This window comes from Engraulis encrasicolus, chromosome 16 (assembly GCF_034702125.1).
Source record: "Engraulis encrasicolus isolate BLACKSEA-1 chromosome 16, IST_EnEncr_1.0, whole genome shotgun sequence".
In the NCBI taxonomy this organism is placed as follows: domain Eukaryota; kingdom Metazoa; phylum Chordata; class Actinopteri; order Clupeiformes; family Engraulidae; genus Engraulis; species Engraulis encrasicolus.
This window is the reverse complement of record NC_085872.1, coordinates 31132141-31159633: the sequence shown is the minus strand read 5'-3', so window position 1 is coordinate 31159633 and position 27493 is coordinate 31132141. Positions and strand designations below refer to the sequence as shown.

The window sequence follows — 27493 nt, the reverse complement described above, 5'->3', positions numbered from 1 at the left end:
TTCTATTTATATAGCACACTTGCTCACTACACCAGACGCCCAATCAAGTTCAGCACAGTTAAGGCAAATCTGCAAAGGAATGTAATAGAAAATGAAAGCCACTCTTTCAAGTTCTTGAGCAACAATAGCCCCTGTATTCAGGCTAATGCAACATAGAGTAGTAATGGTGCATTGTCATTTCAAAAACACAATGACAGTTTAAGCGCAACAGATTACTGCAAACCAATGACACATTTGCACATATTTATGTCAATGAAAGTGGTTAAAGAGCAAGCACATGTGTAAATACTTAAATTAGATAATTAAATGTCTGTCAAGAATTTTACTGTACGTACTTACAATATAGTCAGCTATAACAATTATATAAGCATAGTAACGACAATTCCAACCCTGATATCTTTGTGTGTGTGTATGTGTGTGAGTGTGTGTGTGTGTGTGTGTGTGTGTGCGTGCATGTGCATTAACACCACCCACTGACATATTACTATCACATCATTACAGTTCCGCGTATGTTCCTACTGGAGTGGAATGATCCATTCAGAAGGAAGTTAGTAGCCTCTCTGTGCAGATGGGTCAGTTCACTCTGCTGAAAAGACTCAACTAGGCCCCTACATCATAACAACACTGGTATGACATTGCCAAGAGCCTGAAGTAACAAATTAAAACGCCGTCATTACAATTTTGGTGACCATACTGTATGTCAATAACAGAGGCTCTGCGCAACGAAGAAAATCAAGTTGACAAAGTTTCTCATCATTTCCCCCCTTTCTTTTGTTATTCCTCTAATGGATGAACAATGTGGCTGTTGTTTGGAGCTCATGCCTACTGTAATCCATACTAGGATTAAACGTGCAGGGCATATGGGCAAACTTGAGGGCAGCTCTACACGAGACAGGTGTGTCGCATGCCCTCTGTTGCGCGTCATATCCAAACGTATTGTTTGTTTCCTCCCTCAAATATTAAATATATTGAAACTGTACATGGTATGATATCATGTATGAAGGCTGTATTTTCACCCTCTGAGAGTATAACTTGAAAACTCTATACAGTAGAGCAGAGAATCAGAGTATACACATACAGTAAATATAATTTATTTCCCCTTGGCCGACTAAAGGAAACTTGATATTGTGTTTGTCTGGGAAGTGACGTGTTATGTTGTTTATGGTTGCACAACATCATTGGGAAATGTTCAAAATGAATGGAGCAAAGGAAAGGGAGCTAAAAAAATGCAGAATCACATGCACACCGTGGGCCTGCGAGGTCACAGACCAAGCTGTTTGCAGTCCCCATTTTAGTTAAAGCCTTACACGGTTGTACAATCCTCGAATTATTTTTTGTTGCAACACTCTCCTCGGCAGAAGCACTGATTTTGACCAGGGCTCAGGGGAGAAAATCCTGAAGGAGATTGTGGCTATTGTACCCACTGGCTCAAGACGTGGAAACAAAAGCATTCTTGTTCAGAATGGCGTCTGATTGGTGGAGAGTAAAGCAACGGTTGCTTGTGTCACGGCGTGAGAAGTGAGCTCCTAGTATAAAATGGTCAGATGCTCACCCAAGATTTAGGGGACAAACACTTCAGTCACACTGCACTCACAGTTCACCCAAGTACGTTCACATCAAGAGGAGAACCATGGTCAGCAGGTGAGTGTTTTTTTGTTAATGTTTTGAATAAGTGTAAAATAAGACATGAAAACATGAATGGATTTAGTTAACTTAACTTCAAGCGTTTGTAATGATTCTGATGATGATTCACTGCTCCAGGGACAGTAACAAATACACTCTAAAATAACTGTAAGTTGCTTTGGATGAAAGCATCAGCTAGGTGTAAAATAATGTAATGTAATGTATTGATTATTGTGGCTAAATGAGACAGCCAAGAGTGTTAGAGATTGTACATAACATTTACCAATGTGAAGACTTTTAGATATTTTTCCCAGACTGATTAACTGAACGCTTCAGAGTGGGATTATGTAGTTACGGCTCCAAGATAGATGACTGATTATGAACATTGCTTGGTATGCAAACTATTGGTATCCTATTGTCCTACATCCTTTAGGTTCACAATTGAATTTATATTTAACGATTTCATTCACGTTTGGGGTGCAGGTTTGAACATCCCGCTGGTGGCTACAAGAAAATCTTCCAGACTGTGGAAGAGACTGGGGAGCCACTGCCAGCAACAGTGACAGGTAAAAACAAGAACAAAAATATTTAAAAATGTAAAGAAAAAGTGAGGCTGCCAACAAGTCCACTGCTGGACTATCTTTGGCTCAGTGGAATCCATAGCAAAGCATTGACAGATGCATTCAGCAATACAGCTGAAGCTTCCTTTCAGTACATTTGCTTTTTTTAGCAAGCATACTGTACAAGTTAAGGTATATTTTCCCCGTTCTTTAAGGAAAAGTTCATTTTTATTCCATTACTAACAACAGACGCACCTGCTTGTGGCAGACATACAAGACTACTTACTGACTTAATTCACTGCTTTTGGCAGCCGTAAGAGGGCTGGCGACCATTAAAAATATATGGATGGCAAAGCACTTGCAACGTGAATAGTGGGTTTTGGCTTGAGGCCCTTACCGAGAGGAGAACTGGCTCTGTATTGGCCTAACATTCCTCATTTTAATCTCCTCACAGGACGGATCCCCTCCTTCCTCAGGGGGAGCCTGCTCCGCCTGGGCCCCGGCCTGTTTGAGGCAGGACCTCAGCCTTTCCTGCATCTCTTCGATGGCCAGGCCCTGATGCATAAATTTGATTTCGGCAATGGCCAAGTGAGCTACATGCGCAAGTAAGAATCACTGTAATCCCATTGAAATAGTACAGTATATTTATTCCAAGTGTCTCAGGTTATCAGTAGTACATGGTCTTTGAGTTGCTTCTCCAAAGAATTGTGCCTTAAATTTGATCCGATCTCATCAGGTTTGTGAAGACCGATGCGTATGTGCGGGCCATGACAGAAAAGCGATGTGCCATCACTGAATTTGGAACGATTGCATACCCTGACCCTTGCAAAAACATCTTCTCCAGGTTGTTATCACTTATATTCTTGATTTGCAGCAGTATAAACTATCCCAATATTACCATACACTGAATATGACTGTCGTTTGATGGGAGAATTCAACTTTGTGCAGGTTCTTCTCCTACTTCCAGGGAGTTGAGGTCACAGACAACTGCCTGGTGAATGTGTATCCCATTGGGGAGGACTTTTATGCTGTGACAGAGACCAACTTCATCACTAAAGTTAACCCAGAAAACCTGGACACACTGAAGAAGGTAGAGCACATTAACTCGATTACAATTCAGTCTTCACTCAGATCAACATGGTTGTATTGGGCAAAATTCTGGCTTCTAGTTCATTCATTAAACTGCAATAATGATTCAGAAATGTGCTTTTACACTGACTCTCACACTCTAGGTTGATTTGATGAAAATTGTGAATGTCAACGGGGTGACTGCACATCCCCACATTGAGAGGGATGGAACAGTATACAACATTGGAAACTGCATGGGGAAAGGAGCAACATTGGCTTACAACATTGTCAAGATTCCCCCAGCACAGAAAGGTATAATTTCCATGGTGATCTTTCCACTGTTAAAGCATGGTGAAAACATATGAAATATTTTTTATTTGGGAAAGGGTTTTGTTTTAAGTCAGCTTGGGGTGGGCCTTTCTCTCACTTGTTGTGTGTATGTCAATTCTTCAGATAAGTCTGACCCAATTGATAAGTGCTCAGTTGTGGTGCAGTTCCCTAGTGCTGAGCGATTCAAGCCATCATATGTGCACAGGTGAGCAGCCACTTATATTTGATCAACAAATAGTTGTGAATTTACGAGTAAATAACATTTGTATAACACTTTTACACAAGTAAATGACATCCACCCTGATCTCACCCACTTTCTTTTGTTGACTGTCCCAGTTTTGGGATGAGTGAAAACTACTTTGTGTTTGTGGAGACACCCATCAAAATTAACCTGCTGAAGTTCCTGGGGGCCTGGAGTATCCGTGGTACACAGTACATGGACTGCTTTGAGTCTGATGACATGAAAGGAGTAAGTGAGCTGGCGATGTGACCGCCCTAGTGGGGCTTCAATTATTTATTTATTTTTACATTAGCTCTTAAATGAGGTGGCATGTATCTGTTTTGAGTGATTATAGTGTTACAATGTATTAAATGGGCTATCCTTTCCAAGTTCATAATGGGTAAATAATTAATTGATCATCATAAATGATCAATTCTAAAAAGTCTAACAAATCATGAATATATACAGTGTATATACAAAATGCAAGCTCAAAATCTAAACAAAATCTGAACAATATCTTTCAGGATGATAGGAGGTAAGTCATGAATAATTGTGCCATTCTGTCCTTGGCAGACCTGGATCCACATTGCTAAGAAAAGTCCTGGAGAATACATTGACATCAAGTACAGGGCCTCTTCCATGGGCATGTTCCATCACATCAACGCCTTTGAGGACGATGGCCACATTGTTTTTGATCTGTGCTCTTGGAAGGGGTAATTATTTCTGCACATTCTTACATGCCTTACATTCTTGCCCTCAATTACATTTTCTCCTTTAGATTTACATTTTTATTCCTTAGTGTCAGATCGATTTGTCAATGTAAGCAGTGACTGGTGAGTGGTAGATGATGCATTTAAATGTGAAATGTGTGGCATGTATATCTGTAAAACTATGAGTTTTAAAATATATGCAGTGTATTTGCATATAAATTGCAGTCAAAATTACACAATTCATCACAGTAGTTTAGAAGAGGGTTTGTACATTTTATATGGGATGTCTATTGCATTTGCCTAATATCAACACAACTAACACTGCACCTGACTCTGGGGTGAATATGCTTTGATTACATGCAACACTCTGCTGTGCAGGCCTCAGTTTGTGTACGACTTCTTGTGGCTGGCAAATCTGCGCGATAACTGGGACGAGGTGAAGAAGAATGCCATACGAGCCCCCCACCCAGAGGTGAAGAGGTTCGTCATCCCATTGGACGTGACAAGGGTGAGCTCTCCCAACCTCCATCTGCATCATTACGACATCACAGAGACTTAATGGTGACACTTTACTTGACGCTGGTGTCATGAGTATGACATAACAGTGTCATAATAGTGTCATGAATGAGTCATAAACATAACACCAATGTCATAAACGTTTTATGGCCATGAAAAGTTGACATTGTTAGGCCTGTCTTTGTCATAACCAAATTTCACTTAAAAGACAGTCATGACATGGACATAATGTTTATGACACATTCATGACTGCATTATGACAAGCGTCAAGTAAAGTGTTACCGACTTAATCTTCAAATGACTAAACCGGTTATGACTTGACATTGCAGGTTAGTTTGCCGTAATGTACACATTAGCTCCCAACAATCATGGTAAAGACAGCCTTTCCTTCGGTACAGACTTTGAATGAAGTTACATTTCGTTTTAATAATGCTACACGCTTTCAATCGCTCTTATAATAGTGCTTATGAATAATGAAAACATCTTTCTCACCATCCATTTCTCCCTCTCTGTTTTGTTATTTGCACCAACAGGAGCACCAGGGCGTGAACTTGGTGACTCTGCCCTACACCACTGCCACTGCAGTGATGAAGCAGGATGGCACAGTGTGGCTGGAGCCTGAGGTGATTTTCTCCGCTCCTTTCATGGGTAAGAACTTCACCATCAAAATTTTGGCATTATATCCCTAAAGGTCTAACAACATTTGTAGACCAGTCTTATCTAGAGAAGAGTACGGTAGACTACCTTTATTAATCCAGAGGTCAGCTGACATAAATACACAAATACAAAACGTACATAAATATCTAACACGTTATTGCACATTGCCGTAAACATATATAGTAGCACACACTTGAGTACAGCAATCAGCCTTACATCAGTTCACACACACACACACACACACACACACACACACACACACACACACACACACACACACACACACACACACACACACACACACACACACACACACACACATGTTGTTTGCCATATCATGTACTTATCACAAGAAATTAATAATTATTATTTGAAAAAAAAGTTGTCATATTTATTTATTTATTTATAATGGGCCTGTGATATCATGGGGTGATTTACTTCTAATTTCCCTTACAGCTATTGAGTTCCCTCAAATAAACTACAGAATGTGCAATGGGAGAGACTACACATTTGCATATGCACTGGGCCTGAACCACTTTGTTCCAGACAGGGTATGTACAATTGTACAAAAATGTACAAAAAACATTCACATTTACACTTAGAGAACACTTGAGAACCACATAACCAACATGACTCTACTGTATCACAGTACTGCTGTCCACATTAATGTAATTTTGGAGTGAAACACATTTAATACCCTATATCTTCCTCATGCATATATGTGCCTCTTGCACTCTTATTGACTTCAGATTGTCAAGTTGAATGTGAAGACAAAAGAGAGCTGGGTGTGGCAGGAGCCAGACTCCTACCCCTCTGAGCCCATATTTGTGCAGACCCCTGACAGCACAGATGAGGATGACGGTATGTATGATCCATGTGAATGTCTACACTGGGGTGCTGGTTAGAAGGCTTTTGCACCAGAAATGTAATCTATACTGTCAGTAGCTGTAAACAAACACACCACATCAAAACGTATTATCAAATAAAAATCTCGGACAGCCCTCTCATTTGACGTTTCATCTGCAGGTGTGCTCCTGTCAGTCGTGGTGGCCCCCGCAAGTGTGAGAGCCACATACATGGTCATACTGAACGCCAAGGACCTCTCTGAGATAGCCAGAGCTGAGGTCGACATCATCACCCCAGTCACCTTCCACGGAATGTACAAGCCTTAAGGACTGCTCACTCTCAAGTGCTCTCTCTCTCTCTCTCTCTCTCTCTCTCTCTCTCTCTCTCTCTCTCTCTCTCTCTCTCTCTCTCTCTCTCTTCAAGGCTTATGACATGGCCAGCAGTTTTTTTGAAGCACACCCTCAAAATGTGCACACACATAGATTGGTAGACAATACGTTTTAATAATCAGTGGGTTATCACTCATGAACATCACATGCTGGCCATCAAGATGTGAGGAAAGGCATAACACTTTCATGAATGCTGGAGGTTGTATTTGAGTACTGCTGTAACTCTCACTGCATTGGAATCCACTGGTGACAAGAACTACGTTTGTATTTTCATGTATTATGTGGTTGGTTCTTGATTTTAGTACAATTAAAGTGTCAAAATGTCAAACTGTCTCGGTTTAGTCCATGTTGTGTCGTTTATGTGGTAACATTGTACATTTATATTTTAAAAGCCAGCTACTCCCCTGTGAGTTTACAGATAACCTCCCCTGTGAGTTTTCAGAACCCTGGTTTACAATAGTTTGATACATGTTTGGGACTGAGTAACTATTTAGTTGGTGGAAGTGTCTCAGGTTTAAGCAACAGCAGGACCTCTTGTAAAATACCCTGAACATTGACGACTGTAATCAAATCGAATTCAATAATAAAACATGTGAATATTATCTGTGCTGCGTTTTCCTTTTGAATGTGGCTTCAGATGTCCTGCATGAGTAGTCCCTTCTAGTAGACAGGAATACCAGTAGTAACAATAATAGTACCTGGAGTTTAAAAGTACTCTAAATGTACTCATTGACTTAAATTGGCAGTTACCTGGTGATTGGTAATAGAAGTAAATGAAGACTGGTGTTGCATCAATATGGGACCGCAATAGTCCCACTCACATAATGCTTATGTTAATACCCTTCACATGTGATCCAGGTTGTTCAATCTTTCACATCATGCTCAGAGCAAACGAGGTACAGAGGGGTTTCTGAGAGCAGCCTAAATTGAGTGTTACTGGGGAACGAAATCTAAGCTTCCAAGAAATCTTGCTTTCCCAACACTCTTGCTAATGCGCTGGTCCATGGGACCGATTACCATACATTAGCTTGTGTGGAAATGTATGCCCTCTTATGTACTGTATGTGTGTGAAGCAATGGGTGGATTTACTACTAAGCATGAACATACTTTGTCAGGAGAAAATGGCAAAATACCAAAATGGATAAAAACTGAGAAGAACAAAGACACATTGTACAAACTACTTGCTGGAATCACAATGATGGGCCTGTTTTTTTGGGGGTTTTTTTTTTCATGTGATAGGGTAGATGTTTGCTCGTTGAACCAATTTAAAACAATATTTGTTTATGCCATAGCACTTGGCAAAGTACATCTGTGAGCTCTGAAGTGTGCCACACAAAGCTCACAAGTTAATATCAGTGCTGGTTTCTCCAGCATACATTCCACAGCTTTTGTAGCACTTGATAGACAGACTAAACAGTAATCTGCAGCACAACTAATTCCCCTAACATTGCACAATGACCTGGCACTGAGCACTGTTGTTACCATTTTAACATACTTCACAAAATTGGTTGCATTTCGCATTACTCTTGTCATTTTAATAGCCACAATAACCTCACTTCTCACCGTGACATTTTTAACAGCTTTAATGTTGTCTTATATTTCATGTCATTGAACTGGGTGATCATACAAAAAAGATCGCAAGAACAGGGCATAAATGTCACTGGTTGACTTTGTCCACAGCTAAAAGTACACAAAAGAAAGGGTCTGTGCAGTACTACAGGATGCCCTACACACTTGAATATAAAGGTAAAACAAACATTTAGTAACGGACATTAAATAAACGGACACTTCAACGAAAGGCCTTCAGTAGTGTAGTGAATGATAATGTGACCCAAATAGATTGTTTACTGTTAACACTTCAGCATCTGGAATTCCAGACAAGGAAATGTACACCAACAGTATGTCTCATAAATACTGATCAACATAGCATTAATAGAATTATTTGTAGTGACCCATGTGACGAAAAAAGATTAGTGCAAGGTTAAGGTTATACTGTACATAAATTTATGATTTCCCATTATTAACTTACATAAAGTGCAATTTCTTTACATACACAATCTGATTTCAACCAGATTCCAGGACCCAACACATCTAGGCTATCCAGAATTTGTCCACACAACATTTTTGCAATTAAATACAGCCCACAACCCGAAATGTGCTTTTGCACCAGAGTTTCGAAATGCAATGCCATGCATGCGCCGTCGGAAGCTGCTTAAAAATGCTGTTCAGAATTAAGGGGGTTCTTCCCCTTCCTAACTTGGTCCCTGATTGAAATCAGATTGTGCATACGTATATCTGCATACATATACATCAATGCAGGCTGGACCGAAAAAACAAATGCCCATTTTCTTCCCCATTACTTCCCCCCCTCAGCCTTTAAGGCTACCACAATTCCTATGCAAGTTAAAACTCTTTCTGTTATCTTTTCAGTGACTTCAGTTCACTGTAAAGCCAGCAGGGTCATGGAATACACATAACAGAAAAAAATATTATTATCAAAGCAAAAACTGTTAATTTCGTTCCACCGTGTTATGGAGAGTCCAATGAAACAAAAAGCTTACAGAAGGGCACCACTACAGGAACTTGCATTCTAAGGACACCTAGAGTTTGGCAGAGTTACACATGGATGTGCTTAAGCTATTTAACTACACAGCTTCCATTGTTTCTTGGTGAAGGTGTAGTCTTGCAAAAAAGGTCATACTGACTAATTCCCCCTACATATTACGGTTGTATTGAAACTGGCTATGCCAACACCTCAATCACTACAAACCATTAGGTCACAGAGATAAAGACAACAGACTGAGTTTTAATTTTCTATTTTCTCCATTGTGGTAGCAACAATGGTCAAGGATAATTATTTAAAAGTGGTTAATGCTTTTTGGTCCACCCTGCGTATATATATATTCATATATTGTGTGTGCAAGCATTCCTACTACACTTGCTAACTGTTGGCTACTCTTTCCTGTTCCCCATTCACTTAAGAGCCCTTTAAACTGGCTGAAAAAGATTACTTCACCAGGAGTTACATCAACTCCACACTACATATGTTTGAAGACTAGGAGAGTTATGATCTGAGGACATCACGCCTGAGAGACTGGGCAACTGAAATACAAATTGATACTTTTTTTTTTTGTCTCAGTAATATACAACATTGCACGTTTGCTTGATGATGAAATACGGCAGGCACATCATGCTTGACTGCCTCTCTCCACACCGCTGCTTGAGTGGAAATGAGACAATCAGCATCTTTCTGTGAGAAAGTAATGCAGATGGGGCTTTCTAGGCGGGAAACTTGCTCAAAAGACATTTGGTCCTTGGCTTGGATCAAACAAAGAAACAAGCAAATAATAATAATCATAATAATGATGACGATGATGATGAACAGTCCAACGTCACCTCTGATGTCATTCAGACATTGTGACTACCTAGATCTTAACTTTAACTTCAAAGCCATTTGGATATAGCCAGACAGATCATATTATTATTTAAAAAAAAAAAAAAAAAAAAACGAAGCAAAGCAAAACATACTGTATGTAATAATAATTAAGAGCTATTATCAAGAAATCCTCAATGTTAATGCAAACCACAGGACTGCACGCCAGCTGGCCACACATATGTATGAAGGGGCACCCTCTCTTTAAAACCAGAGCACAATCCACCAATCCCAACAGCACACAAAGTCATTTCCAATACAGTTAGCTGTACAGGCAGTTGCATGACATGGAGTTTGTTACCACCTCCCAAACCCCAATCTTCAGAGAGAGAGGGAGACAGAGAGACAGGACAGAGACACGGAGACTGTCTGTATTCCCTCAAGCAGGGAGACGAGGGGATTTTGCAGGAGGGCGGAAGAGGAGGACGATTAAAAGAACATCATTGGTTGAGTGGTCCATGTGGTCAGTTGGTCTCGTACGTGGAGAGAAGAGCGGCGTCCACTGGCTCCATGCACGAGGGGCAAGTGAATGAGCGCATCAGCCAGTCATCTATGCAGTCCATGTGGTAGATGTGCATGCATGGCAAGAACCGGATCGGGTCTCCATATACAAAGTCCATCATGCAGATCACGCACCTGCACAAAAACGATCAGGTGTTAGCCCACACTCACTGCTTCCCTGCATTGCATGTCATAGAGTACAGGAGAGTAATTATATTTTGATCTTTTATATATTTTATTTTTTTTCATCAACAACAAGGGTGTGGTTAGATTGGAGATATGTAGAAGATCAGACAATAGCAGTGTTATGGAATGCAACTTCATCATCTGATTCAAAATCTGTTTATAAACTGATGATGATCCCAAATTCAGAATTTAGATATTTCAGACTATCAAGGGACAAACCAGGAGTGCTGAAGTTATTGGTAAGACCTTTAGTTATTTAAAATGCCCCTAAAGGTGTGTGTGTGTGTGTGTGTGTGTGTGTGTGTGTGTGTGTGTGTGTGTGTGTGTGTGTGTGTGTGTGTGTGTGATCATCCTACTACAATGGCACGACTCACGAGTATTGTGAAAGTGTTAAAATTAAGAGCAATGCTGCAAACAGCATTGTGACCTTTGTTGGGGCACTTTCTGATCACAACCTTTTAAATTAAATAATGTTATGCATTATTGGGGTCACTTCTCTTGCAGAAGTGGTCAATGCTTGCTTCCACACATTATAGGGTACCACGCATACACTCACTCTCTGATTTTCTTCTCGGAGCCATCCTGACCCCCGTCGTAGACTCCCCGGGGTAGATGCTGGATGAGGCCTATTCGCTGAGCAATTCTGATCTGCTCCTCTTCAGTAAGCTGGGTGGCCAGACACGTCTGGCTGGGTGTGGGGTGGTACACAGGCATATGAGCCTGCTCCTGCAACGCACAAGCAATGCTGTTTAGTTGTCTAACAGGAGTTATGCGGTTGCTTGCGCTTTGAATTGAGCATGCAGGCTGCATGCTCCATTCAAAGCACAAGCAAACCTTGTTGTCTGCTGGTTCACTGCACCTGTCTCTGCATCCCCTTCATCATCTGTCAGCAGAAGTCAAATACCAGGCCCAGACAAGCAATAGCAAGTTATGCCGAATTTACAATAATCAAGGTGTGTGTCCTGATATACTGTATGTAGCCCACTATTGATGCAATCAGCATTATTAATAGTCTAATGTCGGCTTTCAATGTGTAGAACTAAGCTCACAACAGTGATTTCAAATTGAATATGTTAGGTCACTCACATACAGTAAAGTATTTAACATAATGAATGTATCATTTACAAACACTGTGTGCAAAGATGCATCAATAATGTGTGTAAATAAATCTAGCCTTCCCGCAGACTTGTGTTGACCAGTTAGACTGCTAGCTAGCAGGCAAGCTATCTGGGTTAGTACCTTGTTAGCTATCAGCTGTCTGTACACAGACCTGACTCACAAAGTTCAGATGCCAAAGTTTCTAAAACACGATCACCCTACACTGAACCCAACGTTTGAAAAACACTCGTATAGCTTATAAACAACATACGCCAGTCATTCAGTAATGATCAAATCACATACTTTAAGCATACAAGGAAACTCAACTTGACTATAAATAGCTATTTGGCAGCAATGCTAACCTGCCTGAGCCACGTCCATTGTGTCCGCTGTCGTTTTAATTGCGATGTTATTGCTAACATGTAACGAAATGACTTACCTCATAAGGTGGAGGAGGCTCTAAATCCGGGTCAGTGCCATCTCCATAACTAGCTCTGTCAGACTGGGATTCGTGTAACAACGAAATATCGTCTGATGTTGGTGATTTTAGGCAGTTTCCCATGACCGCACTCCAGACCCTTTTCTTCGTTTGGCTAGTAAATATTAGCAGTCCCAAATTTGTCTATCACGGTCGGAATGCAACTAGCCTATTTCCGTTGCGAAATATGACAAATTGCCTGAAATGACAGCCTTAACTCGTGCAATCACTCATCCATTTTGGGTAAAATTGTCACGGTAACTATGTCGGATTATCGATATGGATCATTCCGAAACAAAGGATCTGTCTAGCTACTATTCAGCTGTGAAGGCTGAAAACTAGCGTCACGCTACCGACACCAACTCCATTACAATACTCGACTAGACAGTGGCTTAATCCATGTGTTAATTCCTATCTTACTAAACTAAATTGTTGCTATTACACAACATATTGGATGCACTTTCCAAATGTATAACGCAGACTATTTGGGGATGTGTTATGGAGCTCTCACAGACTTCTCTTCCGTAGCAGGCGTCACAGCTTGAGTGTTGTTTTGCTACGTCAGAGCAGGGGTGTCAAACTCATTTCGGTCAGGGGCCACACAGCCAATCGGATTTTTAGTGGGCTGGGCCAGTAACATAATTGCAAAATATCTCAAATTTCTTAGCACTGTATCACATTGGTAGCCTATAGGCTATCAGCATTAACTGTAAATGCATGGCGACAAGAAAAGACAATTGTTCACAAGTGCAGCACATTTTTGTAATAGGCTACCTCTTATTTTGACAGAGAGAGTTTATTTCCTCAAGCCATTTGACTGATGAAAACACACACACACACACACACACACACACACACACACACACACACACACACACACACACACACACACACACACACACACACACACACACTACATCTAAACCAATGTGAATACACGGTCACTGATCCAAACGTATTTCTTAGCCTACCTTGATTACCTTGATTTTGATGGTACTTGTGTAGCAAAGTGAACATTAAATGACAATAATGACCAATTTTGATGGGCTATTTGTACCGACTACGCCACTTGTAGGGAGAGGTAGTCCCACGTCTAGAAAATAAGTTAACTTTCAAGTATGAACTCCCCTGTGCCTTTACTTGAAAGTTAACTTATTTTAAATCAATTTAATAAAAGGTACACCAGTACCAACTGGATACACATGTTGTGGTCTCTGATTGGAATATAATTACACTGGCGAACTTCCTGCTGTAGGAAGATAAGTCGAACATTTTACATGTTTAATACGTTTTTGTGTACCAGTGGTTAGATAGGTAGCATAGCACATGCTGTCTTGGAGTGCACTTTTCATACAAGTCAACTAGTGAAGTGAACCCTCTATAGACAAATTAGCATACGGCAGGGGGCAATCGCCATTCCGACACACCACCATTCCGACAGTATTTGATTGACTGTTTTGTTTTTTTAAAAATCAGTCTTCCCTTCATTTAAACACTGTTGCAAATGCTTAGAGGTGCGTGAACAACGTTCTAACTCCATTGACATTTGCAACAATGTTGCGACACGAGCGGAAAGTGGAGAGAGTGACAGCCCAATTACACGATCAGTGTATCATTTTGTCATGGTCCAAATGCCGTTAAAGGTAGGGTCTGAGATATTTGAAAAACGGTTCCTGCAAGCTGGAAAAACGGTTCCTGTAATATGACGTCAATGTCGGAATGGCGGAGTGTCGGAATGGCAGGGTGTAACCGACAAGGCAGCAACACAATTTTTGGGGGGGAAGGACCCCCAGACCCCCGTCAAAAAACATGTCCTCCTTTATACTATCACGTAAATGATCACCCTATGTGGGCCTGAGGGACAAGAAATTTACAGAACATTTGCAACTGGACTCCAAAGTAACTATGGAGACAGCAATTGAGAAAGCACGACAGAGTGAAACTGTCAAAAAGCAGCTTGCAATGCTGAACACAAACTTTAAAAGTGAAAAAGTGAGGGCACCATTGGGAAACTCCAAATCCCATTGTCATTGTGACAAAGCACTCCACAGCACAAAAGTGAACACTTCACACAACGAAATTGCATTTATGCCTCACCCGTGCAAGGGGGCAGCCCTCAATGGCGGCGCAAGGGAGCAGTGCGGCAGGACGGTACCATGCTCAGGGTACCTCAGTCATGGTGGAGGATGGGGGAGAGTACTGGTTAATTACTTCCCCTCACCAACCTGGCAGGTCGGTAGTCGAACCGGCAACCTTTGGGCTACAAGTCTGACGCCCTAACCGCTTACCCATGACTGCCCTTAACATCAGAAGCATGCAATGTTGACAGTGTGTGCAATCATGCCTCACCACAGACTTCAGGAGGAAGTAGCAAAAGAGCATCCTCAGCAATGTCCAGCGAAAGGGGCTGTGTGTAACCAAAACGAAAGGACATTATGCTTGAGTGTGCTAAACAAAAAAGAGACAAACAGTGAATGTAGCCGGAGTGGCTGAGTCCTGCGATGAGAGCAGTGACAAGGATGTGTTTCTAGGCTCTGTGTCCGAGAATGCGAGAGACCAACCCATGAATGGCTGAAGTGAAAGTGGACAACCACAAACCAGTGTTTAAATTAGACACTGGAGCCAGTGTTGCCAGATTGGGCGGGTGCCCGCCCAATTGGGCTACTTGGGATGAGCGTCGGCGGGCAAAAATGGGAAAAATTGGCCATTTGGCGGTGTTTTAGGCCGTTTTGGGCCCATAGAAGTCAATGTGATTTGTTGAATTTGGGCGGAATTTAGCGCATTTTGGCGGTTTTTGAGAACCTTTTGGGCGGGATTTGGTCAGACACATCTGGCAACACTGACTGGAGCAGACTACATCAGTCCCAGAACGACTGTATGTCCAAGGTCAAGTCAGCAAGCTGACTAGAGGAAGAAGGATTCTCTATGGACCAGGAGGGATTCACAGCCGCCCTCAGTAACAGCAAGCATAGCACACATAAGGTGGTGTATGTCATGGAAAGACTATGCACACCACTCCTCAGTGAAGCAGCCACCATGACACTTCAGCTGTGACCTTGGGATCTTGTGATATGTCTGTATGCTTAGGAAAACAGAGCAAGATTGACCTGTCCTGTAATACAACCTGGACACATCTTCAGTGACTCACGAGATCACTAGGTGTTTCAGGTTTTAGTAATACACCCTCACTCAGGCGACCCAGCCGGGGGTGATCAATCTAGGTCGAATACTATGCCACGTCTTCCTCCTCAACCAGAACCACCGTGAAGCCTTCTCAGCTGCCTCCAAGATGTTCCTGGTGGCTCTTCGCCAATGCAGTCTGCAAATCACTAGGAGTCCAAGGACATGGTGTAGGGATCTGCAAGTGAAGGCCCTACGGCCCACCTCAATAGGCTCTCAGCCACAAGCTCTGTTTCTCTCCTAGGCTTCCTCCATTCTGTTCTCCCAGGGAAATGTTAGCTTGAGAAGCACCACCTGCCTGCTGAAAGTTGACATCAACACTATGTCTGGGCGGAGTGTCGTGGCTGCGATGTTTTCCGGGAATCGCAACTGTCTCGCAAGACCTGCCAGTCCCGCGCTGTAGTGAGCAGACCCCCTTGTGTCTTCTTGGAGAGTTGAGGTTTCTCCCCTGCTCGGACAAAAGCAACTGTGCTCTTGGTTGGATGTTGACCCTTACTAATGTTAATGCCGAGATGGTGTCTGCTATTGCTTGAAGGACCTGGTCATGGCACCAGCGATAACTCCCATCTCTCAAGGCCTTTGGGCAACAGCTTAGGGTGTGTTCTAAAGAGCATTTCCTCTGGGAGAGCTGGCAGACAGGTGAGTCTGTCAGGCCCCAGGTGAACAGGTTAGAGGTGCTTGGGAGGACATCATACACAGATTGAATGAGGAACTTGAAATGATGTCGCTCTGCACTCCATGATCACTCCAGGTGATCCTAGGTAACTATAACAAAACAATACTTTCATAGCATCATGTTCTTTTTGTATCCGTCACCCATTACATTTATTGAGATTCCTGTGATTACTAACCAGTGCACTGAGGAATATGAAACTACAGTGTGTTTATAGATTTAATTTTCAAGTGAGGAAAACAAGTTTGGCTCCGAGGTAAGACGTTGTTGGACAGCAAAAGCCAGTGGGCCTTCCTGTGCAGGCCACACCCAGTCTCAAACCCCCAACTTGACATCTTTTTTTTTTTTACCAGAGAAACAAAACCATGCTAAAGGGTTAAGTAAACTGTAAATTGCTGTAAACTGTAAAAAGTTATATTTTGCAGCTTGGTAGTTTAATTAATGAACAGTCACGACAATGCATTTTGAATGAAACACAATTTATTTATAACCAGCTTTTGATGGTAAAAACTATTTTATTATTATTATTATTATTGTTATTATTATTATTATTATATAACTTACTTACACATTACCAATCCATACATTTATAGGCTATTTATGTGTGGAATATGTACAATTAAACAAAATTTACATTATTAACAGAGTGGCTACTGTGAACATAGATGAGCAAAACACACAGGCATGGCACATATAGTTCTTTCCCTTAATAACTCCACCAAACAGCATGTAAAGGCCAAATTAAGATTAAAGCTGATACATGAAAAACAATCCCAGCTACAGCTATGAAATCTATTATTGCTGATCCTATGAAATGAACTACACTGTTGCACAATATTATTGGCTATTCCGATTAAAATGTAATAGTGTTGATCAGGTTCAGAGGATAGTGTAAATGGTGTTTTGTTTCATAATCCTAGAGTAAAACATATTCTAATTTGAAGCAATGCCCAGCATAATCCTGTGAACAATGCAACAAACCTATCTTAGGTTGGGCACTTCGGAGGCCCCGGCGTTAACCGCAACACCACTGTTGATGTCATAGCCTGAAACTAATCCCAAGTCACATTGAAGGGTGTCGGGGCTGTCCTCTGGGCTATGGTTGTCGCACACAATTGTGTTGCTGTTCTCAATATCCCAGGGATAGAACCTGGCCGAGCTCGGTTCTGGGCCAAACAGCATCTCGGCGATGCTGTCGGGCACAGAGCTGTGACGGCTGGAGCGTGCCACCCTGTTTAACTCTGAACCGCTGCCATCTTGATCAGAGGTGTCAGAGCCAGGGGTTGCTTTCTCTTCCTTGACATCCTCTGGGTTCTGATCTACTGCTGACTTATTGAAATCAAATTCTGAGAGACTCCAACCGGTAGTTTCGCTGGACTCCGAATCAAAGGGGTGCCCCCTGACAGAGTCGTCTGAGCTAGTTCCTGTGGGTGTGTATTCGCATCTCTCTGCATGTTCGGAGCCATGGCTCCCCTCACTAGAGAACATACTGGGCTCCAAGCCCCAGGAACTGAATCGACTTGGGCCGTTAGGTGCTGTTTCGAAGAATGCAGAGTAGGAACAATGGTTGCTTTCACTACCAACGTCGCACATCTCTGCGTCACTGGGATCTGGGCTAAACGGATCAAACTGCATGAGCTCTGGTGGCCGTAGGTCACAGTTAACTGTCTTGCTAGTGTCATAACAACCGCTGTCATATTGTTCTGGGTAGCAGCCGTCAGAATCTGAGGTAGGTTCTGGGCTGATGGATTTCAGGCCCCCAAAGCCAGATGGCTCAGGGTGAATTATTACTGGCGTGTGTTGTGATTCTGAGATGGCACAGACTGAATCTGAGATGGCACAGACTGAATCTTCGGAGTCACTGTTAAAGCTATGGCTATTAATCATATTACTGACATTGGGACTATGTAAATTCTTTTGCGGGAATTGGAGACATGCATCACTGCACTGGGAAGTAGAGGCCTCTGGATCCCTAGGCTCGCTGCCGAGGGAGTTCCAACTAGACACTGAGCTAAAGAATTCACTATCTGTGTGTTTTGAGGCCACTGCATTGTACATGAAAACGGTGTTCTGTTCAAGATGACAAGGTTCTACATCTGTTATCTGCTGAGTGTTGGCATTTGGAGTTACTGGGCCAACTCCATCAGGACTAAAAGGGTCACTGGGTTTTAACTCAATGCACTTTGCATCGCTACTTGTGTCAGGCATGGAGATAGGGACTAACACATTGTGTTCCACCTCCTTAACTGCTCCAAAGTTAATGGAACTGTCATTATTTTGTTCAGGACTGAATGGGTCAACATACCGATACGGAGTTTTACATACTTCTGGCTTGCCTGTATTAGTGAGGTCAGTACTATACACATTATGATTTGTTCTGGTTTGATCAATGTCATGCTTAGCATGCTCATCGACTTGCAGGGATTTGAGGGGGTATTGTTCCCCATGTTCATATTCACTGGCATTACATTTCTCTGTTATATCTGTTTCTGAGCTTAAAACAGTACAGTTTATGTATTCTGAGTCATCCTCATTGGCTCTAAGGCTGTCCAGTGTCTCAGCACTAGTCGGGTAGTGATGGCAAAGTTCAAAGACACAACCATCACAGTTTCTGCCGTTGCTATGGCTCCAACCAATAACCTCCTGGTCGGTGAACTTAGGAGCAACAAATGAACCCCTTATCCTCTGACTGAACTCCACGTTTATGCTGTTAGCATCACACACCTCGGGATCTTCAGGCTGCCACCCGTTTATGTCACCCCCCTCTGGGCAAAAGGCCTCCTGACACCCTGGCATCTCATCTGGGCTTGCGAGGCTCAGCGCCATGTGTGCATCGCAGCTAAAGTGTCTGCGGGCCTGGCGCTTTGTCTCCGCAATGCTATAGTGTACTGGGTCACCTATTGGAGAGCCAGTGCCCTCAGACCCACTTGGGTCATACCGATCACATTCAGGAGCTCTCGGATTGGACAAGTTGCACTCTGTAGGTCTGCCCTGTCCCTCACTGCTGCCACTGTCAGTTGTCAAGGTGTATGAATTGTTAATTTCACGACCTTCAGATTTCTGTCCTTCTTCATCAGAGAGATCAGCACTTAAAGGGTTGTCATCATTTGGCTCATGGAGCCCAGGCTTTGGAGTGTAACCTGACTCAAAACGTGCCATGTAAGCACTCTCTTCAGCTACTTTATTGGGTGAATTGTCTGCGTGAATATGCTCAGAGCAGACGGGTACACTGATTTCAAAGCCATCACATTCTTCCCTGGCTTCAAAACCCTCTGAATTGAGGTTTGCAGTGGCACCATCATACTGTTCTTTAGCTGGGAGATGTGTATCTCCAACATCTTCTGTCCCATGAGGTTCACTATTGTTCATGTTGGTGGTGGGGGTACTTTCAGGAACAGGCCCAAGTTCGGATTCATGCTCTCTGTCTGATAGATGATCAGATGGCTGGTATGGTTCTTCCTCAAACTGGTTGAAGATATAATCAGATGCAAATGGATCAGTGCCCTTGAAAGGGTCACTGAAAAACCCATCAGTGGAATCTGCAAAGTAAACAAAGTTTGTGGGATTTTTAAAAAACAGATTATATTCAGGGTCATTGTCATTACACACACATAAATCCAGTGTAATCAGTTTAAGACCTATACCATCCCTTACATATCACTGACTACTGATATATAAGGGATAATGGCTAGCGATTCAGTCCAGTGCAAAGGGAAAGTACATACAAATCCAATAATTAGTATGCAACGGAAACAATGTCCAGGGTGTCTGTGGATAATTAACAATATCTAATCTGAGAACTATAACGCAGGCTCCATAATCCGTCCTGCCACGTGACATGTAGCCAGGGGCGGAGCTATAGGCAGGGCAAGTGGGGCATTTGCCCCTGGGCCCAGGGCCCTTCTGTATTGGTGTTGGGGGCCCTATTGTGACCATGGCAGGCCATATGGGGGCCCTATCAGTGTTTTGCCCTGGGGCCCTGTGTGCAATTGTTCCGCCACTGCCTGTAGCCATTCAAATCAATTTCCCATTTGTAAAATCGTTTCAGTGAGTTGTAAGGGCTTTACAAATTATCAACACTATCTCACCTGTAACCTCCACCTTTGGAAACAGGTCATCTCTGAACAAGTCATCTGTAGAACGAAAAACAAACACAAAACAAAACACATGTTTAGTATGCGTGATAAAGGATTCATCAGTTTGACAAAACGTTTATTATTGAATATCATTTTGCTCACTGTCAGTGAAGGGGTCTGGTTGATAGAAGTCAAATTGGCCGATTGTTGTGTGACTGCTAGTCTGGGTCATAAGGGATTGGACCGTGGACCCCTCCTCTTCTTCCTCCAAGTCAGGAGAGTCGATCGAGTCAATCTGTGAAGTTGTTTTTTTATTAGTTTTGTTTAAACCAGATAATTCATGTCTTTTCACATGGAAAATGTAACTTTATCATCATCATCGTCATCATCTTCATCATCATCATCATCATCATTATCATCTATCGTTGTCATCATCACCACCATCATCATCATTGTCATCATTATCATCATCATCATCATCATTGTGCTGGATGTGAAAAGTATAGGCCTATGTCTATTTTGTCTTTTCCATAAAGAAATGAACAAACCTGTGGGGTGAGGGACCGAGGAGAAGACCCTTCCTCCTCTTTCACCTCAGTTAGGGTGATTTCAGTGAACGAAGACGATCCACTGCTCTTCTGTGAGGACGGAAATGAAAAAAAAAAAATTGATAGTGGTATAACAAATATAGGACTCACTCATACAATAGACAAAAATTGTTTTGTTTGACTCTGAATATGATAATAATGATAATTTTATCCACAAACTCCTTTCAAATCTACACAAAGCAACATACATAAAACAACAAAGACAATTTCAAACTAACGAACAACTATGACATAATTTGCTCATAACAACACCATACCAGCGCGTCCGTCACAGGATTGGGCCTGTCCTGCTCCTCTGCCCTGCCTCCCCTGCCACATGGCTCCTCCTGGTCATCCTCTAGGTCGCGGTCGCAGAGATCGTCCTGCTCCTCGTCCTCCAGGCTCCTCTCCAGGCAGTCCTCATCCGTCTGCGCCTCCTCCTCCTCATCTGCCCGCCCGTGCCTGACGCCCATAGCAACCGGTCCCTCCACAGCAATCAGCTCCGCTATCAGCTCACCAAGTCTCTGCTGAGCCTAGGCAACAGACAAAACAGCTGCTGTGTTATGACCATTGAGAGTAAATAGAATGGAGGCCAAAATTCTATTTCATTGTTGAAGCCAAGTTGGAGCCAAGGTTGGACCCAAAAAGACCAAAAAATGGCCAAATCCCATTCATTCCTATGAGAGACATAAAACCCTGTATCTCCCTTAAATGCCACTCCAGGGGGATAATTTTTCGCTCAACTAGTAGGTCCCCTTGCTCTCCAACTTACCAGGGTGGTGATTTTTTGTGGTGATGTTTTGTTTTAGAGAGATATTAAAAGTTAAATTGACCAATGAGCATCAGAACATGGTTTGATTGACCGTTAGAAGTCTTGTTGTTGTCCAATCAGCACCTGCGTTTGGCGTTGCTAAGGTGGAATGTAAGTTGGAATGTTCCCAAATCTGGCTTCAAAGCGTTGAATGGCAAATAGCGTTGATTTGGCGTCCATTCTATTTACTGTCAATGGTTATGACTGATGGGGAGGGGGAAACACCAAAGACCAAATAATGATCTATTCTCACTTACTGGTACACTTATCTGAGCACTGAGCACGGTTAGAGAGGCAACTGCATGTACTGACTATTTGCATCTTCATTGAAATAAGCATTCCAAATCATGCCTGTTTTTTCTTCTGTTTTCTTTTGCATCTCGTGGTCATCAAGAACATGGCAGCTAAAAATATGTAGTGTCTATTTCAGGATTGGAGAAAGCTTGCATGCAAAGATGATGAAGTTCTCAGCACACTCATTTTGCTACACAAAAACATCTACGTCTACGTAGCAGTATGTAGCTTGTGTACAACTTGGACAACATGGACAGATGCGCATGACTGTTCAAGGACCTAAACCTCAGTAGCATGCAGATATTTACATGGCCTCATGGTAGGTTATCCGTATTCCTCCAAAATTAAAAAAAAAAAGATGTGATGAACGTTCTGCATTGCTAGAAGCCCTAGAGACGAGCCATTATAAATGTATGCATAGTCAACATAATTTCAGCGATTACAGTGTGCACTGTAATGTAAAAGAATGGTGAAACCTCTTTTAAGAAGAGGTTCTATTTACGTAAACTGCTTTCCGAATAGTTTTGGCACACTTTCCAGTAATATCATAAAGAAGGCATGTTGGACTATCATATCATTACTTAAATGTAAAGAGGGGAAGAATATGACTAGCCCTACTTACAGTATAACCACTATGACATAGCGCGCCGCACACAGCATGACATAGTGCTTTGCATGTATTGCTCTACGCCTCTACAGTAGCTGAGCTCTCTGTTGCATGACTGAAAAGCAGCAGGGGTCAAACATGGTCACACTCTGCCACCTGGAATGGAGGCGTAACTTGGCCTGTAGCGAGGCCAAGGTCTCATTCAGATATTGCAATACTGGAACCAGCATACCCAGTATGCTATCATAAATACCCTGTGCTGTGGCGGATGAACATTTATTCACATGTACTGCATGCCTACACACACACACTAGGGATTTGTCTTGAGTGGAGACAAGTATGACGGTGGTGTATAGGACGGTCCTAGGAGGATGGCGTCTTACAGTACAGTAGCTCCTTACTTGTCTACATCGACAAGCAAGTTCTGGCATGTACGGTACAACACAGTCGCTGAGAGCCAAATGAGCAGCCATCCAATGAGCTGGAGTCACGCACGGCACGTTCACCGTAGGCCACCATCACGCCGCTCACCCCAATGGCAGCCAGGAGGACAGGACGGGACGGGACGGGACTGGGGCGGGCGAGGGGGGGTGAAGAGGACAAGCAGCCATTTTCAAGCGTGCTCAGACAGGGAGGGAAAACAGATCTAGGAACAAGGGGGACCTCACCAAAGACACACCAACCCGTGAAATCTCTGCATACGATTGGCTGATTGAGTTCTGGAGGGGGCTGATGCGGAACCTGGCGCCCTCCACCTTGCGCTCCGTGAGGGTCACGTCCTCCTGCAGCCGCTGCAGCTCCTCCTGGGCGCGGGACAGCTCCTCCTCGTACTCCTGGACGCTCTGCTCCAGCTCCTCCTGCTCCTCTTGCAGCGATAGCAGCTGCGTCCACATGTACACACATTGCACAGAAATGTTGCTTTAAACACATTTCACATGCTTGGATAAAAGAGTTTAGCCGTTAGCAAGTTGACATTTCAAGCTTTTACACATTTTGAGCATTTACACATTTAGTTAGTTCACCAAATACTACCGCACGCTCTGTTTCAGCTCCTCCTGCGTCTCTTGCAGCGATAGCAGCTGCATGCATATGTACACACATTGCACAGATGTACACTATATACTTTGGTCAGCTGTTGTTGTTTGTAACGTGGGTGATGAATAGACTGGCATTGACATGGAGACGGGGCATAGACTGATGATCGGATTCATTATCTGTTATGTTAGTGACAATGATAGAAGAAGGTTGCAGTAAGTTACGAGATGAAGGGGAGGGGAGGGGGTTGGGGGCAGCAGAGCGAAGGAGAGAAAAAAAGAGAAGGATAATGAGTTTCTGTGAGAAAAGGATTCTGAGTGCATAAAACCTTGACAGCCGGATAAATGGAGAGGGGAAAGAGTACTATAATAACTATGTAGGCCTATAATAACTTGAACAATGTTATTATTATTATTGTCAAAATTAATATCAATATTAATATTAATATTATGAAAAGGTAACTCATTGTGAAAATGCATTCAGGTGGCCGAGGCTTTTCTGATTTTAATCAGCCTTGTCAGCTGACTAAACCAATCATAAAACGTACAATAAGCTGTGTGTGTCATGAAATGCTGGAGATGCTTAAAATGAAATGTGGGGAAAGTTCTTGGCAATAAGGAATAACAACATGAAACATGAAAAAAAAATGTGTTCCCTACTGTATTTGTATACTTAGAATGAGCATCTTTTGTCCACATAGGAGGGGTCCTGACTGCAGGAGGCCGCCAGATTGTGCCAATGCTCATATGGCGTCCAAAAATAAACATGGCAGCTCCGCCTGGTCACAATATGGTCACACTATTCAGCAGTATTCTCAGAGGAACAAAAGAGTATTCAAAATACTATCTAATACTATATATCTGAAGTGTAGTCTGTTGTACTTGGCCAAACCATTTGAAGGGAGATTGTCATGGCCAGTATTATTTGAAATGCCATGCAATATCTTTTGGTTTATGTTTATTCTACAACCTCAAAAATGGTGCAAAGCTATGATGTACTGTAGTTTGACTGTATCTGCAGCAAAAATCTGATATTGCTTACATGGGAAATGGAATGTGTGTATTCTGAATGCTACTCTCAACACTACCACACAGCTACAAATAGTAATTACAGTGGTAGTAGTATACTGCCCTACAATTTCAGAACGCAGTATAATTCAAAATGCCAAACTGAGAAAAAAGGCATTAAAGTTTCCTTTCTGTCCACGCGACTGTGTTGGAGGTAAAGTGGTGATGACACTTCCATATCATACTTTTTTATGGTGAAAATTTATGCACACAAGAAAAAAGCAAAAAAACCAACATTCTCATTACTTTTTAGCTGAAAAATCATTATACTGCGCTCTGTTGTGGTATTACTGTCTACACCAAAACCACGGTGTCAATGGAGAAGTGCAGTATAATTCGCATTATACTGCGTTCTTGGCTAGTACGACGTAACCTCCTAAAACCAAAAAGCGCAGTATAATCAGTTTTTTGCGTTTTTTTCCGTTGGGCCAAAAAAATTTAACACAAGAAAAAGAAGGTATTTTAAAGCCAATTTCCGGTCTGAACCCATTTTCGACCATTTTCAAGATACTGCGTTCTGATATTGTAGGGCAGTATAGGTCACAGCACTGCTTACACTCTGATAATTACATATGAGTTCTTTCCAATATGCAGACTCCTGTCCTCCACCTGTGCTTGTGGCCTCGCGTTTCTCTGTGGCCCCGCCTCCGTGGAGAAAATAATAAAGCTTCCTTGCTGTCTGCCCAGCCACAACAACTTTCATTCACCATAACGATTGCAAAAGAGAAAAATGAAATTGCGCTTTCGCAAGATATTAAAATACACTTCTGTCGCCAGCAGGGACGTCATCGCGAGGCCACAAGCATGCAAGGGAGGACAGGACAGGAGTCCGCATATCGGAATGCACCCTATGTTATCTGAGGCCCACCAGTTGTCTCTCCTCCTTTCGCTGCAGCTGAATCAGCTCGATTTGCTTCCTCAGCTCCGTCCTCTGCTTGGCCAGGTTGTCCAGAGCCTCCTGAGTCTCGTGGCGCTGCTCCTGCTCCTCCTTCAGGCCCACCTCCTCCCGACTCACCTCCTCCTGCAGCTCCTGGTGACGTCACAGGAAGAGGTACGTTACAGAGGAAGAGGACGGTGGACGGTCGGAGGTGGAGTTGGTTGTTTGTGTGTGTGTGTGTGTGTGTGTGTGTCTGTCTGTCTGTCTGTCTGTCTGTCTGTCTGTCTGTCTGTCTGTCTGTCTGTGTGTGTGTGTGTGTATGTGTGTGTGTGTGTGTGTGTGTGTGTGTGTGTGTGTGTGTGTGTGTGTGTGTGTGTGTGTGTGTGTGTGTGTGTGTGTGTGTGTGTGTGCCGGGGCAGGGGGCAGGTGTAGAGATAAAGGGTAGGGTCAGGGTACTAGATCTTGACAAAGTGGTGCTCTGTATGATCAAACTATGCTGTGTGTTGATGCAATGTGCTCAAGGAAAATTATGTTGGGTGGTGGGGATGGGTTGGAAGTGTAGGATCAGGGTGCTAGACCCCTTTAAAGACCTTAATGTGGAGCTTGGTTTTTAAAAGCACGAACAGCAAAACATTGTGAGAATATGTTGGTGAAACTATGTGTTGATGGAAGGTGTTCTAAATTTGACTTATGAGCATATCATTTCTGGTGTCTTAACCGTATAACAAAGCCTTCATAGCAGAAATGTTTTGCAAAGGTTGAGAGGCCCTTCAGACCAGAGTGCAGGTGCAGGTGGGTATTATATTCCCTAGATAACTTGCATAAAGGCAAACAAGACATGAACAGTGGGACATGAACAGTCGAGTACTGCCTGATAAGTGATGTTGTGCGTTTAGACATTCTTTAACATTCTTTTTGCATAATTTCTTCAGATTCAGAAAATGTGACAATATTCTTTCCCAAATCTGTTTTAACTTTGTTTTATGGAATTTATGTCAGTGTGTGTGTGTGTGTGTGTGTGTGTGTGTGTGTGTGTGTGTGTGTGTGTGTGTGTGTGTGTGTGTGTGTGTGTGTGGTTGTTGCTGTTGTCACTGCAGTGTCCAGAGGGTTGTGAATATTCATATTTGTTGAAATAATTTCACAGGTTCCCAAAATACATTAAAAACAAAAAGGTTATATAGCCTACAATCGAGTCTGCATGTCTGACCAGTACACAAACTTATGCTTTGAGGAACACTGCAGACCATCTTTGGTCATGTTTAGCTTTGCACAGACATCATGCAATATTGAAACACCAAATCCATAATGATTGGTCAATAACAATTATTACCTCGATTACATTGTTCTCCTGATTGCTGGTCTCATTCTCTCTGGTCACCTTTTCGAGGGAGATGTCCCTTGAGATAGACAAGACAAAACGTGTTCAGTATGTGGACAAATTAGGTTTTTCTTTTGTATTGCGCTATAATAATTTACAGAACTATAACTGTAGCCTATACAGTCGGTCTTTCTCTAGGCCTATGGTGCGTGTACGTGCGCGCGCGCCTGGCTGTGTGTATGTGATTGTCTGGAAGCTCCAACGGAGCATGTGCAAGGTGCTGCACTTGGGGTATGAGTCAGTCATTCACAGAAAACAGGGTCCTGTTAACAGAAGTATTCTGCCCCTCGACA

General features: G+C 42.7%; 2 protein-coding genes across 2 annotated transcripts; one reads left to right on the top strand and one right to left on the bottom strand.

Annotated features, from left to right (window-relative positions):
- Positions 1 to 2726: 2726 nt before the first annotated feature.
- Positions 2727 to 6856, top strand: LOC134466496 (retinoid isomerohydrolase-like). The gene is made up of 12 exons (XM_063220393.1): positions 2727 to 2788; positions 2920 to 3027; positions 3132 to 3273; positions 3416 to 3563; positions 3705 to 3786; positions 3918 to 4050; positions 4375 to 4514; positions 4890 to 5019; positions 5561 to 5675; positions 6141 to 6235; positions 6434 to 6545; positions 6711 to 6856. Exons 1-12 carry the CDS (start codon positions 2742 to 2744, stop codon positions 6854 to 6856), a joined length of 1398 nt encoding a protein of 465 aa, XP_063076463.1. The 5' UTR covers positions 2727 to 2741.
- A 1631-nt stretch (positions 6857 to 8487) lies between these two features.
- LOC134465608 (RING finger protein 11-like) lies at positions 8488 to 13149 on the bottom strand. The gene is made up of 3 exons (XM_063219370.1): positions 12577 to 13149; positions 11596 to 11765; positions 8488 to 10988 (listed from the first exon to the last, which is right to left on the bottom strand). The coding sequence occupies exons 1-3, from the start codon at positions 12697 to 12699 to the stop codon at positions 10817 to 10819; spliced, it is 465 nt and encodes a 154-aa protein (XP_063075440.1). The 5' UTR covers positions 12700 to 13149; the 3' UTR covers positions 8488 to 10816.
- Between the last annotated feature and the right edge of the window lie 14344 nt (positions 13150 to 27493).